Here is a 19,702-nt window from a genome sequence, read left to right on the forward strand (position 1 = left end):
AACATCTGGAGGCACCCTGGTTGGGAAACACTGGTGTATGAACTACAACTCCCAGGAGTCTACAGAGATACAATAGAGGTGTTGGTGAACTACAACCCCCAGGAAACTACAGAGATACAATAGAGGTGTTGGTGAACTACAACCCCCAGGAAACTACAGAGATACAATAGAGGTGTTGGTGAACTACAACTCCCAGGAGACTACAGAGATACAATACAGGTGTTGGTGAACTACAACTCCCAGCCAGGAGACTACAGAGATACAATATAGGTGTTGGTGAACTACAACTCCCAGGAGACTACAGAGATACAATATAGGTGTTGGTGAACTACAACTCCCAGGAGACTACAGAGATACAATAGAGGTGTTGGTGAACTACAACTCCCAGGAGACTACAGAGAAACAATAGAGGTGTTGGTGAACTACAACTCCCAGGAGACTACAGAGATACAATATAGGTGTTGGTGAACTACAACTCCCAGGAGACTACAGAGATACAATATAGGTGTTGGTGAACTACAACTCCCAGGAGACTACAGAGATACAATAGAGGTGTTGGTGAACTACAACTCCCAGGAGACTACAGAGATACAATATAGGTGTTGGTGAACTACAACTCCCAGGAGACTACAGAGATACAATAGAGGTGTTGGTGAACTACAACTCCCAGGAGACTCCTGATACAATAGAGGTGTTGGTGAACTACAACACCCAGGAGACTACAGAGGTACAATAGAGGTGTTGGTGAACTACAACTCCCAGGAGACTACAGAGATACAATAGAGGTGTTGGTGAACTACAACTCCTTTATACACTCAAACAGCAGAAAGCTGACACGGCATGCTGGGATTTGTAGTCTTGCAACAGCTGGAGTCACCTCTGCAACTCCAAGCATGCACATATAGCAGAAAGCTGACAGGGCATGCTGGGATTTGTAGTCTTGCAACAGCTGGAGGCACCACTGGAATTCCCAGCATGCCCGAACAGCATATAAAATAACTGGGCATGCTTGGAGTTGTAGTTGTGAAAAAGATGGAGGGACCCCTATCAGGACAGTTTTATAGACAAACAATTATGTGTTTTTTTTACCATTTTTACTTTCACTATCCACTCTCCAGTGCCCACACTACAGTGAGCACGGAGGCAGCTGCTTCATCACTGGACAGGAGCCAGCATGGGGAGGGGGAGATGAGCAGAAGGTGAGGGTGTATGCATAGGGAAGGGAGATGTGGGCGTTACAATATAATAATTTGCTCGGGGGGATAGAACAGGGGGAGGGCAGCAGCTTACAGGAAGTAAGCACAAGGCATGATGGGAGATGTAGTTTTATTTTCACTTCTCCTCCGTAATTCGTGTGCTGATAACGGGAGAAAGACTGGGCCAATTTTGATGGGGGAGACATCGTTGGAAAGGTCTTTCAAAGACCTATTAAATGAGGTAAAAAAAAGTTTTTTTGCCCAGCACTGCAGATGTCCTTTAAGGACCCGAGCATTTTTTGCACATCTGACCAGTGTCACTTTAAGCATTAATAACTCTTGGATGCTTTTACTTTTCATTCTGATTCCGAGATCGTTTTTTTCGTGACATATTCTACTTTATGTTAGTGGTAAATTTTCGTTGATACTTGCATAATTTCTTGGTGAAAAATTTGGTTAAAACGTTTCACTTTGAAACTCTCTGCTTATAAGGAAAGTGGCCATCCCAAATAAATTATATATTGATTCACATATACGATATGTCTACTTTATGTTTGCATCATAAAGTTGACATGTTTTTTACTTTTGGAAGACATCCGAGGGCTTCAAGGTTCAGCAGCAATTTTCCAATTTTTCTCAAAATTTTCAAAATCGGAATTTTTCAGGGACCAGTTCAGTTTTGAAGTTGATTTGAGGGGCCTGTATGTTAGATACAGCCATAAATCACCCCATTTTTAATATGAAGGGCCTTCATATTAAAAATACCCTGCAGCCCTCATAGTATTCAAAATGATATTCAGAAAGTGTATTAACCCTTTAGGTGTTTCACAGGAACAGCAGCAAAATGAAGGAGAAAATTCAAAATCTTAATTTTTTTCCACTCATGTTCTTATAGACCCAGTTTTTGAATTTGAGTAAAAGGAAAGAAATCCCCCTAAAATTTGTAACACAATTTCTCTCGAGTAAGGAAATTCCTCATATGTGGATGTCAAAGTTCTCTGTGGGTGCACTACAAGGGTGAGAAGGGAAGGAGCGAAAATAGGATTTTGGAGGGTGAGTTTTTCTGAAATGTTTTTTGGGGGGCATGTCAAATTTAGGAAGCCCCTATGATGCAAGAACAGCAAAAAAAAAAAAAAAAACACATGGCATACTATTTTTTAAAACTACACCCCTCAAGGAACGTAACAAGGGGTACAGAGAGCCTTAATACCCCACAGGTGTTTGACGACTTCAGATGTGTAAATTATTATTATTATTTTTTCACTAAAATGCAGTTTTTCCCCAAAAATGTTACATTTTTTACAAGGGGTAATAGGAGAAAATGCCCCCCAAAATTTTTAACCTCATCTCTTCTGAGTATGGAAATACCCCTTGTGTGGATGTCAAGTGCACTGCGGGCACACTACAATGCTCAGAATAGAAGGAGTCGTATTTGGCTTTTGTCGGACAGCACCTATCACCTTTATTTTTCGGGTTACCGGGGACCCGATTGACCCCGAATCGCCGATCTGAATGGACCTCAGGTCTCAGGACTCCAACAGGGGTTGTTTGCACAGGGTGCCTGCTGAATGATTTCAGCAGGAATCCCGGTCCAATACCCACCCGATGCGCGGCGGGGACCAGAATTCCCATGGTGTACAGGTACGCCCTGGGTCCTTAACGGGTTAATTTGGTGTGACATGACTGTTTGTCATAGAAGCAAAAAAATAACTCCTGAACATTTTTAAATTTTTTCCCCCACAAAAAGCGCTATATAAATCAATCAGAATTTACCACTAATGTAAAATACAATATGTCCCCCCCCCCCCCCCCCCCCAAAAAAAAAAGACAGATTCAGAGTTCCTTTCATAAGTAAAAGTGTACCAAAGTTATAACCAAGTAAGGAAACATATCAGATTTTTTACATTTGACTTGGTCATTAAGGTCAAGACAGGAGTACAGGGGTTAAACTAAAGCAGGTCTCAGACTGGTGCTTAACTTACCAATAGGATCCACCCAAACTGCAATGTTATCTAGAGGGATGCTCACATTAACAGCATTTAAAGCCTTGTCTGTCAGAGTCACTTCCTGGTGAACAGCCCTTGCTAAGGTCTTGGCTGCCGACTTGTTGTTATCAAGTACCTTCTGCAGTAGGCTGGCGGTTTCTTCCTCAGTAGGGCAGACTTTAACAATAATTTTCTCTCCTACCAATGAAAAACTTGACTTAGGATTATCAAATTTACTTTTCCACTGCCACATATTAAGACAATGTATTAAATATATTAACCTCTTAACAGTCAATGTACAAGAAAAAATAAACACCTTGTATTGCTAAACTATTAACCCCTTAAGGACTGAGCGGTTTTCCACTTTCGTTTTTTCCTCCTTACCTTTTAAAAATCATAACCCTTTCAATTTTGCGCCTAAAAATCCATATGATGGCTTATTTTTTCCACCACCAATTCTACTTTGTAATGACATCAGTCATTTTACCCAAAAATCTACGGCGAAAAAAAAAAAAAAAAAAAATCATTGTGCGACAAAACTGAAGAAAAAACCCTATTTTGTAACGTTTTGGGGGCTTCCATTTCTACGCAGTAAATTTTTCGGTAAAAATGACACTTTATCTTTATTCTGTAGGTCCATGCGATTAAAATGATACCCGACTTATATAGGTTTGATTTTGTCAGACTTCTGGAAAAAATCATAACTACATGCATGAAAATTAATACGTTTAAAATTGTCATTTTCTGATCCCTTTTAACTTTTTTATTTTTCCGTGTATGGGGTGGTATGAGGGCTAATTTTTTGCACCGTGATCTGAAGTTTTTATCTTTACCATTTTTATTTTGAGTGGACTTTTTGATCGCTTTTTATAAACATTTTTATGGTATAAAAAGTGACCAAAAATAAGCTATTTCGGACTTTGGAATATTTTTGTGTGTACTCCATTGACCGTGTGGTTTAATTAACGATATATTTTTATAGTTCAGACATTTAAGCACGCGGCGATACCACATGTTTATTTACACAGTTTTTTTTTAAATGGGAAAAGGGGGGGGGGGGGGGATGATTCAAACTTTTATTAGGGGAGGGGTTAAATCCTCTTTATTAACTTTTTTTTTCACTTTTGTTTTGCAATGGTATAGCCCCAATAGAGTACTATAACATGCATTACACTGATCTCTTACACTGATCAATGCTATGCCATAGCATTCATCAGGGTTATCGCCGCTTGACTGGTCTTGCCTGGATTTCAGACAAGAAGCAGTCATTCGGCGATCGGACTCTGAGAAGGCAGGTAAGGGACCCTCCTCGTGCGTCCTAGCTGATCGGGACACCGCGGTGATCCCGATCAGCCCAACTGAGCTGCCGGGAATAAAAATTTTTTTTTACTTCAGACGAGGCAATCAACGCGTCTAAAGGGTTAACAGCGTGCATCACCACGATCGGTGACGCCTGCTATTAGCCACGGGTCCTGGCCGTTGTTAGAGGCCAGGCCCGGCCCACCATGACGCCGTGACCCCACGTTATAGAATGGGAGTGGGCGCAGGGCGTACATAAGAGGTTAAAGCGGTGCTCCAATCTAAAGCCGAATGGTGCCAGCCAATCACAACTCTCAGTGCCAAATATGAATCTGTGGTGTGAAGAGAACTTCACATTAGAGCAAAGTACAGTGCCTGGCAGGGAAGTAGAGAAGTGAGGCGTGTCACCCTCTTCTAGAGATTATAAAGGATGACCACAATGGGTATCAGGAGTGACACCTGCTGCGATCTGTCTATTAGTGCAGGTACTACAGCTCCCAGCATGGAACAGTCTGAAAAGTAGTAAACATAAATCTAACTATCAGCAACTGACCTAAGTACCTAACTAACTAGGCAGTTTGAGTTGTGCCATATACTGCCGCGCAAGGGTACGCCTTAAGCATAATAAGAGGGCATACCTTAAGAGTAAATAATAAAAAAGAGGGAGGGCAGGACGAATCAGGAGCCCGCGGCGTGAGGACCGTGCACTGCCGCTGCTATTTGAAGGTACAAGCCGCCCCTCCCACAAATACAGGCTAATCTATTGATTAGCCTTCCCACTTGTGCTCGGTGCTAAAGGATAGCGAGCCAACTAACTATCAGCAACTGAACTATGTACCTAACTAACTAGGCAGTTTGAGTTGTGCCATATACTGCCGCGTAAGGGTACGCCTTGAGCATAATAAGAGGGCAAAACTCAGATATTAGAACAGAAAACTATACTAACAGCAATAACACCACAAGCGATTAAAAGCGTTCTGCATTTCAGATTAAGATTAGGTCTATATCGCATATAGGCGCTTAACCTCCAGTGACCTGACTTCCTAACTATATGCGCAGGAATACCGTGATGCGAAACAGATGCTGCTGAGCCGATACATAATGAGTGTCCCGAGACAACAGAAGCATTGTGACCTAAAGATTCAACTAGAACCTGTGAATAACGTACAGAACAGTAGTAGTAAGGACAGGATTATTAAACAACAACAAAGGGGGGCTATCCACACTAGCATGTGTGCAACATGCGAGTAATGTATTGAGGACCGAGACTGGATACCACATATGAGAGGTTGGGAAATACCGGATATGAATCCCTTGACCGGGAAGAGATGTTTTCATATAGTTCAGTATAAGTGCGAAATGATCAGAGAGCCATTGTAACCGACCCAGCTTGAGAAACGACACTGTATTGGCGTTACTTGTAAATTAGCTTGGTCTCAGGAAGCCGTAATAGCCTAGGAAAATGCAGCTTTCAACGACAGGCTATACTCCAGGTCGAATGGGGAACGATCAAGAGCGTCTAACAAACCCCTAAACCGTATCCCATCTAGTAGGCTGCCTACTAGATGGTTTGAGAACCTTACTCTTAGCTACCCCTTTTTAAGCAGCTTTGATGGCATGTGATGTGAAGAGCAAGGTCCTATCTGGGTACTTTAGAGTGATAAAAGCTGTATGCCCGCCAGATAAATTTCGATGGTATTATGCGCCAGATGTAAGGAAGAGTGGCAAAACTCTATGAAACCTAGAAGAAAAGCCACTGAAAATAATAGACATGCAAGTAAGATTGACAAAATTACTTCGAGGCCGTACGGTAAACTTATGAGTCTAATGCGACAAAGAACAATACACTAGGTAATGACCTAGACACATAGGTATTTAATTCATTACTAACTCTCGAAACGCCCTAACCTGGCATCCTGATGGATCGGCTACTGGCATCACCTGGAAAAAGAGAGGAAAATTGAGCCTAGATATTGCATCGGTAGCCGTATTTCTGATACCTTCTATATGTAACACGCCTACCAACATAACTGATATTTCAAACCAAAACCATCGCTATTATACGAAAAGCGTTAAAGACAACTAAGTCTGTGGACGTGACAGACCTGGAAGGGAGAAGGTGCCGTTTGTAACAAAATACGTATACTAGCGTAGTGGTAAGTGAGAATACTATAGCGACCAAACGGATCCCTGGCCCAAAAGACGTGATGGGCAGGACAAATCTTACCCAAAGACGTGATGGGCAGGACAAATCTTACCCAAAGACGTGATGGGCAGGACAAATCTTACCCAAAGACATGATGGGCAGGACAAATCTTACCCAAAGACGTGATGGGTAAAAACAAAGCTAATCATACACATAGATACTACCTACACTCCTGAGGTTCTAGCTGAACCGCCTTGACTACTGAATATTGGAGGACTTTTTCTGACCAATAATGCTACTAAACCGACGAATGAAAGAACTATCGCTTAATCACTGTCGTACCGAATTCTGTGATCTAAAGAAAGCAGCATGAATATATATGTTCCTATTATAGTCACTGGAAATACTGGCTACACCTACCTATAACCGCAGATAAGTAATTTGACAGAGCGCTCACGGTAAATAAAGCTTATGTCACCACAGCACAAAGAGACATCTGCTAAATAAATACAAACATGAAACTCACAAGGAAATAAGCCGAGACAGGCCCACACAAAGACCCAATGACGAGTTTAGTCGGTAGAGAAGACTAGAGCTGAGACCCAAGACGTGTTGGATAAACAACAGTGAGTGAAGATACCAAATTTATAAATTCTCTATTTTATGTACCTACGATCCACGGCTGGACTTGAGGACAAATGAACAAATTCACTCAATACACATTAATTATGACCTCGTCCATATAATAACACAATAGGAATGAAACAACACCCAGAATTGCACAGTTTACCACTGCACTAATACCAGGCAGAGTATACAGCAGAAGCGTGACTGTACTAAATATCAGGCAGAGTATACAGCAAAGCGCGACTGTACTAAATACCAAGCAGAGTATACAGTAGCAGCGAGACTGTACTAAATACCAAGCAAAGTATACAGCAGCAGCGTGACTGTACTAAATACCAAGCAGAGTATACAGCAAAAGTGTGACTGTACTAAACGCCAGATAGAGTATACAGCAGAAACGTGTCTGTATCAAAACCAAGCAGAGTATACAGCAGCCGCGTGACTGTACTAAATACCAGGCAGAGTATACAGCAGAAGCGTGACTGAACTAAATACCAAGCAAAGTATACAGCAGAAGCGTGACCGAACTAAAATACCAGGCAAAGTGTAGAGCAGAAACGTGAATGTACAAAATACCAGGCAGAGTATACAGCAAAAGCGTAACTGTACTAAATACCAAGCAGAGTATACAGCAAAAGCGTGACTACACTAGATACCAAGCAGTATACAGCAGAAGCATAACCGTACTAAAGTGTCATGCAGAGTATACAGCAGTAGCGTGACTGTACTAAGAGACCAAGCAGAGTATATAGCAGCAGCGTGACTGTACTAAATACCAAGCAGAGTATACAGCAGCAGCGTGACAGTACTAAATACCAAGCCGAGTATACAGTAGAAACGTGACTGTAGGAAATACCTGGCAGAGTATACAGCAGCAGCGTGACTGTACTAAATACCAGGCAGAGTATACAGCAGAAGCGTGACTGAACTAAATACCAAGCAAAGTATACAGCAGAAGCGTGACCGAACTAAAATACCAGGCAAAGTGTAGAGCAGAAACGTGAATGTACAAAATACCAGGCAGAGTATACAGCAAAAGCGTAACTGTACTAAATACCAAGCAGAGTATACAGCAAAAGCGTGACTACACTAGATGCCAAGCAGTATACAGCAGAAGCATAACCGTACTAAAGTGTCATGCAGAGTATACAGCAGTAGCGTGACTGTACTAAGAGACCAAGCAGAGTATATAGCAGCAGCGTGACTGTACTAAATACCAAGCAGAGTATACAGCAGCAGCGTGACTGTACTAAATACCAAGCCGAATATACAGTAGAAACGTGACTGTAGGAAATACCTGGCAGAGTATACAGCAGCAGCGTGACTGTACTAAATACCAAGCAGAGTATACAGTAGAAACGTGACTGTACTAAATACCTGGCAGAGAATACAGCAGCAGCGTAACTGTACTACATACCTGGCAGAGTATACAGCAGAAATGTGACTGTACTAAATACCAAGCAGAGTATACAGTAGAAATGTGACTGTACTAAATACCAAGCAGAGTATACAGAAGAAACATGACTGTCCTAAATGCCTGGCAGAGTATACAGCAGCAGCATAACTGTAATAAATACCAAGCAGCGTATACAGCAGATGCGTGACTGTACTAAATACCAAGCAGAGTATACAGTAGAAACGTGACTGTACTAAATACCAAGCAAAGTATACAGTAGAAACGTGACTGTACTAAATACCAAGCAGAGTATACAGAAGAAACATGACTGTCCTAAATGCCTGGCAGAGTATACAGCAGCAGCATAACTGTAATAAATACCAAGCAGCATATACAGCAGATGCGTGACTGTACTAAATACCTGGCAGAGTATACAGCAGCAGCGTGACTGTACTAAATACCAAGCAAAGTATACAGCAGAAGCGTGACCGTACTAAATACCAAGCACGTGAGACTGCACTAATACCGAGCAGAGTATACAGCAGGCGTGTGACTGTACTAATACCAAGCAGAGTATACAGCATGAGTGTGACTGTACTAATACCGAGCAGAGTATACAGCAGGTGTGACTGCACTAATACCGAGCAGAGCATACCGCAGGCGTGACTGCATTATTACCAAACAGTGTATACAGCAGGCATGACTGCACTAATACAGAGCAGAGTATACAGCAGGCGTGACCGCACTAATACAGAGCAGAGCATACAGCAGGCGTGACTGCATTATTACCAAACAGTGTATACAGCAGGCATGACTGCACTAATACAGCGCAGAGTATACAGCAGACGGGACTGCACTAATACCGAGCAGTGTATACAGCAAGCGTGACTGCACTAATACCGAGCAGAGTATACAGCAGGCATGACTGCACTAATACCGAGCAGAGTATACAGCAAGCGTGACTGCATTAATACCGAGCAGAGTATACAGCAAGCGTGACTGCACTAATATCGAGCAGAGCATACAGCAGGCATGACTGCACTAATACCGAACAGTGTATACAGCAGGCGTGATTGCACTAATACAGAGCAAAGTATACAGCAGGCGTGACTGCACTTACTAAGCAGAGTATACAGCAGGCGTGACTGCACTAATACCGAGCAGAGTATACAGCAAGCGTGACTGCACTAATACCGAGCAGAGTATACAGCAAGCGTGACTGCACTAATACCAAGCAGAGTATACAGCAAGCGTGACTGCACCAATACGGAGCAGAGTATACAGCAGGCATGACTGCACTAATACCGAGCAGAGCATACAGCAGGCGTGACTGCACTAATACCGAGCAGAGTATACAGCAGGCATGACTGCATTAATACCGAGCAGAGTATACAGCTGGCGTGACTGCACTAATACCAGCAAAGTATATGGCAGGCATGACTGCACTAATACCGAGCAGAGCATACAGCAGTCGTGACTGCATTAATACCGAGCAGAGTATACAGCAGGTGCGACTGCACTAATACCAGCAAAGTATACAGCAGGCATGACTGCACTAATACCGAGCAGAGCATACAGCAGGCGTGACTGCACTAATACCGAGCAGAGTATACAGCAGGCATGACTGCATTAATACCGAGCAGAATATACAGCAGGCGTGACTGCACTAATATCGAGCAGAGCATACAGCAGGCATGACTGCATTAATACCGAGCAGAGTATACAGCAGGCATGACTGCACTAATACCAGCAAAGTATACAGCAGGCGTGACTGCACTAATACCAAGCAGAGCATACAGAAGGCGTGACTGCACTAATATCGAGCAGAGTATACAGCAGGCCTGACTGCACTAATACCGAGCAGAGTATACAGCAGGCTCGACTGCATTAATACCGAGCAGAGTATACAGCAGGCGAGACTGCACTAATACCGAGCAGAGCATACAGCAGGCATGACTGCATTAATACCGAGCAGAGTATACAGCAGGCATGACTGCACTAATACCAGCAAAGTATACAGCAGGCGTGACTGCACTAATATCAAGCAGAGCATACAGCAGGCGTGACTGCACTAATACCGAGCAGAGCATACAGCAGGTGTGACTGCACTAATACCGAGCAGAGTATACAGCAGGCGTGACTGCACGAATACCGAGCAGAGTATACAGCAGGCCTGACTGCACTAATACCGAGCAGAGTATACAGCAGGCGTGACTGCATTAATACCAAGCAGAGTATACAGCAGGCGAGACTGCACTAATACCGAGCAGAGCATACAGCAGGCATGACTGCACTAATACCGAACAGTGTATACAGCAGGTGTGATTGCACTAATACAGAGCAGAGTATACAGCGCGCGACTGCACTTACTAAGCAGAGTATACAGCAGGCGTGACTGCACTAATACCGAGCAGAGCATACAGCAAGCGTGACTGCACTAATACCGAGCAGAGTATACAGCAGGCCTGACTGCACTAATACCGAGCAGAGTATACAGCAGGCGTGACTGCACTAATACCGAGCAGAGTATACAGCAGGCGTGACTGCACTAATGCCGAGCAGAGTATACAGCAGGCGTGACTGCACTAATGCCGAGCAGAGTATACAGCAGGCATGACTGCACTAATACCGAGCAGAGCATACAGCAGGCGTGAAAGCACTAATACCAGCAGAGTATACAGCAGGCGTGACTGCACTAGTACCAGCAAAGTATACAGCAGAAGTGTGATAATAAAGGGTGACAGGTATAAGCATGCCTAAACTAAGTAACAGAACAGTAACAGATGCCAGGTGGTGGAGATGTCCTATTGACAGAAATGCTGCGTGAGATGTCATTTGTCGGGCCGTTGCGCTTTTTTCTGCTAGATGGTGGGTACCATGGCTGGTTATTTCGTATCCATGTTTGTAACTATTTTTATTTTTATTTGTAGAAGAGAGGGTTTCGGTCCTTGATGCAGTTGTCTCTTATTGCCGGATGATCGGACGGGGATTGCTGTGCTGGTTATTACCAGGTGTGTGGTATGGTAGGTGTGTTTTGGTATATATGGATATGGGGATGGCAAAAGGATGCTGTGGCATCGGACACGCATCATCCAACCATTGCTAAAAACAGAAGTAACACATCTGACATACTCACATCACCGCATATCACTATACCTCCTCATACAACATGGAACATTTTCGCAATCCTTGCTTTTAATGTATGGCCACATTTTACTGCTAAACAAAAGTGTTTTTTTTTTTTTTTTTTTAACTTTATGATTGAAACACTCCTATGTAATCAGACAGCACCACTACAACACACCAGAGCGCAGCCTTATGACACTCTTTTTACTCATCCAATTGTATTCTCTGGCGCCCATTTTAGAAACTATAAAAAGCCAGTGATAATGCTTTTATGTATGTATGCCATAATCATTGATAAAGAGATGCAAGACCTCGAAACGCGTCTGATACGGCAATAAAGAACACTTTTAAATAACTGAGACTCACCACATCTTTATTCCATCTACGGTTGGCGCCGAACATCCCGGGAACCTTTTTTCCAGACCCCGCAAACCAGAGTTAGAAATAGTAAAGACTATTTAAACCCCTCCCCTTTTCTGCACCACTCTCTCACCATATCTAAAAAGATTCTTCCAATTAGCGATAGATAAAGGTACATTTCCATCTGAGAATCTACAGGCGCTAATAGTTACCCTCCCTAAACCCGGGAAGTCCCAGGACCTACCTCAAAACTACAGACCAATATCACTTTTGAACCAAGATTTAAAATATTCGCCAAAATAATAGCATCCCGTTTAGCGAATATACTGCCCTCCCTGGTAAATGCAGATCAATTGGGCTTCATGTCAGGCAGACAAACATCGGACAACACAGGACGTCTGATCAATGTCATCCACCACATCGAACAGAACCGTACCCCGACACTGATCCTGGCCTTGGACGCCGAGAGGGCATTTGACCGGCTCCGCAGGTCATACGCCTCCTCGGCCCTCCATCATTTGGGCTTTAAAGGTGCAATTCTCCAAGCTATACAATCACTATATACTTGACCTACAGCAAGAATTTTTACAAACGGAACCCCTTAATATCACTAATGGCACAAGACAGGGGTACCCCCTGTCCCCTCTTTTTTTATATTGTGTTTAGAACTTCTAGCATATGCCATTTGGGCGGATCCTCGCATTCATGGAGTGGATATTGGGGGAAGAAAAAACGTCATCTCATTATATGCGGATGATATCATCCTCTCTCTGACTAAACCATCCATATAGGCTCCAGCAGTGTTGTAGACTATTGAAAACTTTGGTAGGATATCCTATTATCATTTAAACGCATAAAAACACAAGCCCTCCCACTTTATCTCAATGATGACACGATAAACAACCTAAAATCATTGTATCCCTTTGATTGGCGCACCACCGATGTGACCTACCTAGGTATAAAGATAGCCTCCCCTGATAAATTGCTTTATCAACTGAACTATATACCCTTATTGAAAGACATGGAAGAAGAGGCCAATCGACTTTCTCAACATGATATTTCATGGGAAGGCAGGGTGGCCACATTCAAAATGTTACTTTTGCCACGCCTTCTGTACATATTTAGAACAGTGCCAATTTCGGTCCCGGGCTCCTTTTTCTCCCTGGTCCACAGAGTTGTGTCACATTTTGTTTGGGCAGACAGGAAACCAAGACTAGCAGCTTCGATTCTTGCCAAGGATAGGGAGGTGGGGGTCTAGGGATACCGGATATTCAAGGATATTACATTGCCACCTTAGTCGGGTCGACACGGGGGTGGTGGAAGGGCTGCTTAGAGGTACCATGGGTATATATTGAACATACAGATGTGTTCCCTTTCCAGACAGCGGATGTCCTGTGGACTCTTATTTGGAATACAAACTCCGTGCTCCCAACCTCTAACCCGGTAGTTAAAGCGACTCTTGCTGCCTGGAAAAAATACTTACAAAAAGCGGCTTCTAACACTGTAGCCGACTGCACGGCTCTTCCCCTCACGTTGATCCTAGTATCTATTCCACAGCTGGACGTTCAGAGGTGGACAGATAGGGGCATTGTCATTGTGAAACAATTATATGACGAGGGAAAGCTTATGTCATTTCAAGAACTGCAATAAAAATTCTCTATTCCCAGACAAGATTTTTACATGTATCTGCAGATTAGGCACTTCCTAAGTACCCTGACACCCACGGGCATCAACCCCCACTCAGGGACAAATGCCTTTCTGAGTAGCAATCTGAAAGGCCTGAAACTGATTTATTCCACATACACACATTCTAGGTACTTTGCTAAATCTCATCCTTTTCGTTCTTGGGAGAGATCATTAGGCATTACTATAGACGATTTATAATGGAAACAAGCAGTTCTATTTATAAACTTTCAGTATAGCACAAAAAGCTTTTCAATGTGTCTCGCACATTGAAGCTATAATTAAAACTACCCTACAGTGGTACTACACACCGGACCGGTTAACGCATATTTACCACGACTCCTCCCCCATGTGCTGGAGGAATTGCGGTCAAACAGGTACCCTCTTACATGTGTTGTGGGACTGTCCGCTTATCGTCCCATACTGGAAATCATGCAAAGCGTTAGTGGAGGAGGTGTTGTCAAATGAAGTCGCATGGTCCCCAGGCATGGTCCTCTTACTGATTCACATGCATACTATTCTGCCTAAACTCAGGGATCTAGCAAGTATTATCTGTGTTATTGCAAAAATATCCCTCACTAAGGTCTGGAGATCTCCAGAAGTGCCTTCCATAACATTATTAATAATAAAATAAATGTCACCTGCTTATATGAAAAAAACATTTCTTTAGGTAATGGCACATACAGTAACTTTCAAACAAGATGGGGCAGATGGCTTTCGTCAAAACATTACAACAGTATGACAGTACAACAGTTGCATGAAAACTCTCATACTCTATAGAATAGGACTGTTTCACAAAATATTTCTTTTCTTTAGTTCTTCATAGCATACCTGAGCAATGTCTCCTTTCTAATATGTGTATATGATAGGATTCATTTTGGACGTTTTTTTGCATGTGTACACTCTATAGTTGCAAACTTGGAGGCCTTACGCTTCCTAATTTCCTTTGTTTACCCCCCCTTCCCTTGTTATGTATGCCTAGATGTAAAAAAGGTACAAGGGGCTTTTGTCCTCTTTCTGTTATATCTATCATTTATGGCATATTATGTTGTAATGTTTGTTTAATATTTGTCAAAAAAAAACTTTCAATAAAACTATTGAACCAGAAAAATGGCAAGTGTATATGGCATTTTAAAGTTCCCTATTGACTTGCAGCCAACTTCTGTCCGCAGTGTTTCTTTTACAGAAAAAACACATTGTGGTAGAATGGGCATTTTTATTGGTGTTTTTTGCAAAAAACACCAAGTGGAAACCTAGCCTCAGGGTCTATTCACGCGGTAGAATTTCTGCTTGGGGCGGGCACAGACAGCGGAGGGCCCCTGTGCAAAGAATGTGCCTGGGCGCCACCCATATGTCAATTATGTCTCTCCCCCCCACATATATCAGTTGCTCAGGAGGACCCCCCCCCCCCCTAATATCAGTTGTTATTTATTAAGGCCATGTGCTGCAGCTCATTCAGGCCCCCCCAATATCCATGCTCTGAGGCAGTGACAGACAGTCCCTCAAGACCTCAGATCAGACAAAAAATAAATAAATAAAACTTCTCTCTCCTGCTCCGCTGCTCTCCATGTCCGCCAGGGTGTCCTGAAGGGAGAGCCTTCCCTTCCAACAACCCACACTGCACAGTCACGTGGCCTGACTCAGCCCGTGCTGACTCAGCCCCTGCACAGTCACATGACCTGACTGCATACAACATCAGGTCATCGTCCGCGCTGTATGCAGTCAGTCTGGAGGAGGCCGGAGAGGTAAATAGCGCTTCTCTCCACCGGCCCTCTTGCATATTAGTGAGCGTTTCCAGAAGCGCTCACTAGTATGAAAGGGCCAGGGCCAGCCCAAGACATTGTGCTGCCTGGGTCCAAGAGTGAAATGCTGCTGCCCCCAAAAAGAAAAAAAAAAAAGTACTATCCCATAAAATTGCACTGCAACTCACATTAATCTGCAGCATTAAGTAGGCGGCGGTTCCCCCACATTAGGTAGCAGTTTCCCCACATTAGGTAACATAGTTCCCCACATTAGGTAGCATAGCCCCCCCCCCCCCCCCCCCATCACATAGACACACACAGACACACTAACACATAGACACACTTACCTGGCCTGCGCATCGCTTCTCCTCTCCACCGGCGGCCTGACGAGTGACGTCACTGATGTCCTCCTGCACGGGTCTGCGGAGGTACGTCACTTGTGCAACGTCCCTCGCCAAACCCGGGTCGGCCAGCTGCAGACTCACTGTCTAAAGTGCCCGCTGCACTATTATGTGCTGTGGCCGCTTTAGAACAGTGAGCAGCGGCGGCGCAGTGAAAGGGCGGCGGGCAGGGTCGTAGCTAGAAACCACAGGGCCCCGATGCAAAAAATATTAGAATAGAATATTACTATATATATATATATATATATATATATATATATATATATATATATATATATACACACACACACACATATACATACATATATATATATATATATATATATATATATATACACACACTCAGACCGCCACCAGTGCTTTTTAGCACAGCAAATCCACAGCAGCACTTCAATATAACGTCAATATTGCACATATGTCCGTACCTTAAATGGGCATTGTCAGATATAAAAACGTTTGATATGTTTTAAAGCATGAAAAACCCAAATAGGTTTTGCAATTGCTTCAATTTAAAAAAATTCAGTATTTCATACTGAAAAAGCCAGTCAAAAAACTGCCTCCAGCCTGGCTGTGTCCACTTGTCATCACCTGCGTCATGGACTCACTTCATGATTGACAGGTCTGCAGATCTAAAGCTGCTGTGATCAGCTCCCTCACTGTCTCCTCATGTGAGGAGAAGGGGGGAGGGGCGGGAGTACACTGCTGCCTGTGAGCAGATGATGAAAGAAGCTGGTGACTAAAGATGGGGACTGAATGGAGGATTTTTTGTTTAAATAGTAAGTGTCCCTGCATGTATATATGTGTGTAAATCTGTGTTGTCTAGGTAATGTGTAAGAATAAATGAAGTCAATGTGTGTGTATCTAATACAGGGGGACTATAATCATATGCCTCCAGCTGTTGCAAAACTACAAAGAATGCATGGGCATGCTGGGAGCTGTAGTTTTGCAAAAGCTGTAAGCACACAGTGTGTGTGTATAGCATAAAACCAGGAAGGAAAGGGTTACATATGCTGACTCCCAAGACCAGTGAGTGGGGAGCGTGAGGGAGGGGGAGTGGTTATCACCTGAGGAGAAGAAAGGGACCCGCCCCCCTGCTTTTGGTCGACAACATTAAGGTAAGTCAGAATAAAGCTAAGTCTGAGAGAAATATAGGTCATAGACACATGATATGTACATGATCAGGATCAGATACTTTTTTTTGGGGGGGTGATCTGACAGGTACGCTTTAACTTATCTTGCATGAGTGGAAATACAAAAATATATAAAAATCCAGATACTCTGTTGCAGCCACCTTTGTACTGTGCTCTTTAAGGTATCCAGATATGTCATTAGTAGTAATAGCTCTGATATCTTTCTATTGCAGAGCCTAATTCAAATCCACTGCGATTTTGTTAACACTGCATGTTCCTCCAGATTAAATGATGACATCAGGACATGCAGTTTATTGCCATTGCATGGTTACACTATTAATTGTCCAAGACAAGAAAAACAAACAATGTCCATTTACCTTATGACAATGTTCAGACTCTCAAAATGCATGCACTGAATGATCACGCTTTACTCCGTGGATCTTTTCATTTTAAGACAAGTATACATTGTTTCACCATGTATATTTCAGACCATATAGTGTTTTAGTTCATACGTAGATAAAAGTATTTTGCTTTGTGCTGCATATGTGACTACTGTTTGCGTTTGTTATAGTGTCCTTTCCTAGAGGTGCGCTCTCGTTAGGCAATCACAATAGTGTAATGCAGTCAAAACATAATTGCATATTTTTTTGTTAAAAAACCTGATGGAACCTGATGTCGACCAGCGGAAAGATGAATGGGAAGGGGTACAGAGTATGTGTGAAGCGCGCTCAGAAGCCGAGCTCGCTTTGTATCTGCGGGGTCCCGGTTGCCGTCAGCAAATGGGACCCGCAGCTAATACGGACATCGCCGATCGGGATGATGTCCGGTATTAACCCTTTAGATGCCGCAATCAAAGTTGTTTGCGGCATCTAAAATGGGAGAATATGCTGCCGGTTAGCTCAGTGGAGCTGTTCGGGACTGCAGAGGTGAAATCGCGAACAGCTGAGAGGACAGCGGAAGGCTCCCTACCTGGCTCCACACTGTCCGATCGGCATTTGATTGCTCCAAGCCTGAGATCCAGGCTTGAGCAATCAAGCACAGATAACACTGATCAATGCTATGCTATTGCATAGCATTGAACAGTGCCTGCAATCAGTGAAATGCATGGTATAGCCCCCTATAGCATAGCAAAAAAATGAGTTAATAAATGTAATTTAACCCCTTCTCTAATAAAAGTTTGAATCACCCCCCCTTTTCCCATTTAAAAAAATAAATAAAATAACTGTATAAAAAATAAACAAACATATGTGGTATTGCTGCATGCCTAAATGTCCGAACTATGAAAATATATAATTAATTAAATGGCACGGTCAATGGCGTATGCACAAAAAACTTCCAAATTCCAAAATAACATATTTTTGGTCACTTTTTATACCATAAAAAAAATGAATAAAAAGCGATCAAAACAAAAATGATACAGATAAAAACTTCAGATAACGGTGCAAAAAATGAGTCCTCATACCGCCCTGTACGCGTGAAAAAAGAAATGATAGGGGTCAGAAGAGGACAATTTTAAACATATTAATTTTCGTGCATGTAGTTATGATTATTTCCAGAACAACGACAAAATCAAACCTATATAAGTAGGGTATCATTTTAATCATATGGACCTACAGAATAAAGATAAGGTTTAATTTTTACAGCCCCCAAAAGTTACAAAATGGCATTTTTTCTTCAATTTTGTCGCACAATGATTTATTTTTCCGTTTAGCAAAAGAAAAAAAAAAAAACATCATATGGATTTTTAGGTGCAAAATTGAAAGGGATATGATCTTTAAAAAGGTAAGGAGGAAAAAAGGAAACTGCAAAAACAGAAAAACGTTTAGTCCTTAAGGGGTTAAACCCATAGACTTCTATGGGATTCTGTACTCCCATTCACATTTCTGAATTTCTGCTATCGGAATTCGGCAAGTGGAAATTCAGATGTGTGAATGGGAGTGCGGAATCCCATAGAAGTATATGGGCTTTAATTTGAGGTGGAATTCAGCAAGCGGAAATTCTGCCGTGTGAATAGACCCTTAAAGGGGTATTCCGGCCCTAGACATCTTATCTCCTATCCAAATAATAGGGGATAGGATGTCTGATCGCAGGGGCCCCGCCGCTGGGGACCCCCGCAATCTCTCCTGCAGCACCCACTTGTCATGAGCCTCACAGAGCGAAGATCGCTCCGTATCTGATGACTCACAATACAGGGGCCGGAGTATTGTGACATCACGGCTCCGCCCCCTCGTGACGTCATGCCTAGCCCCTCAATGCATGCCTATGAGAGGGGGCGTGACAGCCGCCAAGCCCCCTCCCATAGGCGTGCATTGAGGGGCTAGGCATGATGTCACGAGGGGCGGAGCCGTGATACTCTGGCCCCTGTATCGTGATTTTCGCTCCATGAGGCTGATGACAAGTGGGTGCAGCAACGGGACCCCCGAGATCAGACATCTTATCCCCAATCCTATCCCCTATCCTTTGGATAGAGGATAAGATGTCTAGGGCGGAATACCCCTTTAAGGTGTTGTCTAAAAACCTGATATAAAAGGGCCTGGATGCTTCAAGTAATGAGAGCTAAATAGGTTTGCTGCAGATGTAGAAAATGCACCATACTTTGATAACGGAGGAA

General features: G+C 43.1%; 1 protein-coding gene across 1 annotated transcript in view; it reads right to left on the minus strand.

The window, feature by feature from the left end:
* INPP1 (inositol polyphosphate-1-phosphatase) overlaps positions 1-19,702 on the minus strand; it is a 99,831-nt gene that overhangs the window by 24,315 nt on the left and 55,814 nt on the right. The window contains exon 4 of the mRNA XM_056536378.1: positions 3,179-3,379. Within this exon, the coding sequence (XP_056392353.1) occupies positions 3,179-3,379 (201 nt within the window). The remainder of the gene's footprint in view (positions 1-3,178; positions 3,380-19,702) is intronic.

The sequence above is a fragment of the Hyla sarda genome, chromosome 8 (genome assembly GCF_029499605.1).
Source record: "Hyla sarda isolate aHylSar1 chromosome 8, aHylSar1.hap1, whole genome shotgun sequence".
NCBI classification, from domain to species: Eukaryota; Metazoa; Chordata; class Amphibia; order Anura; family Hylidae; genus Hyla; species Hyla sarda.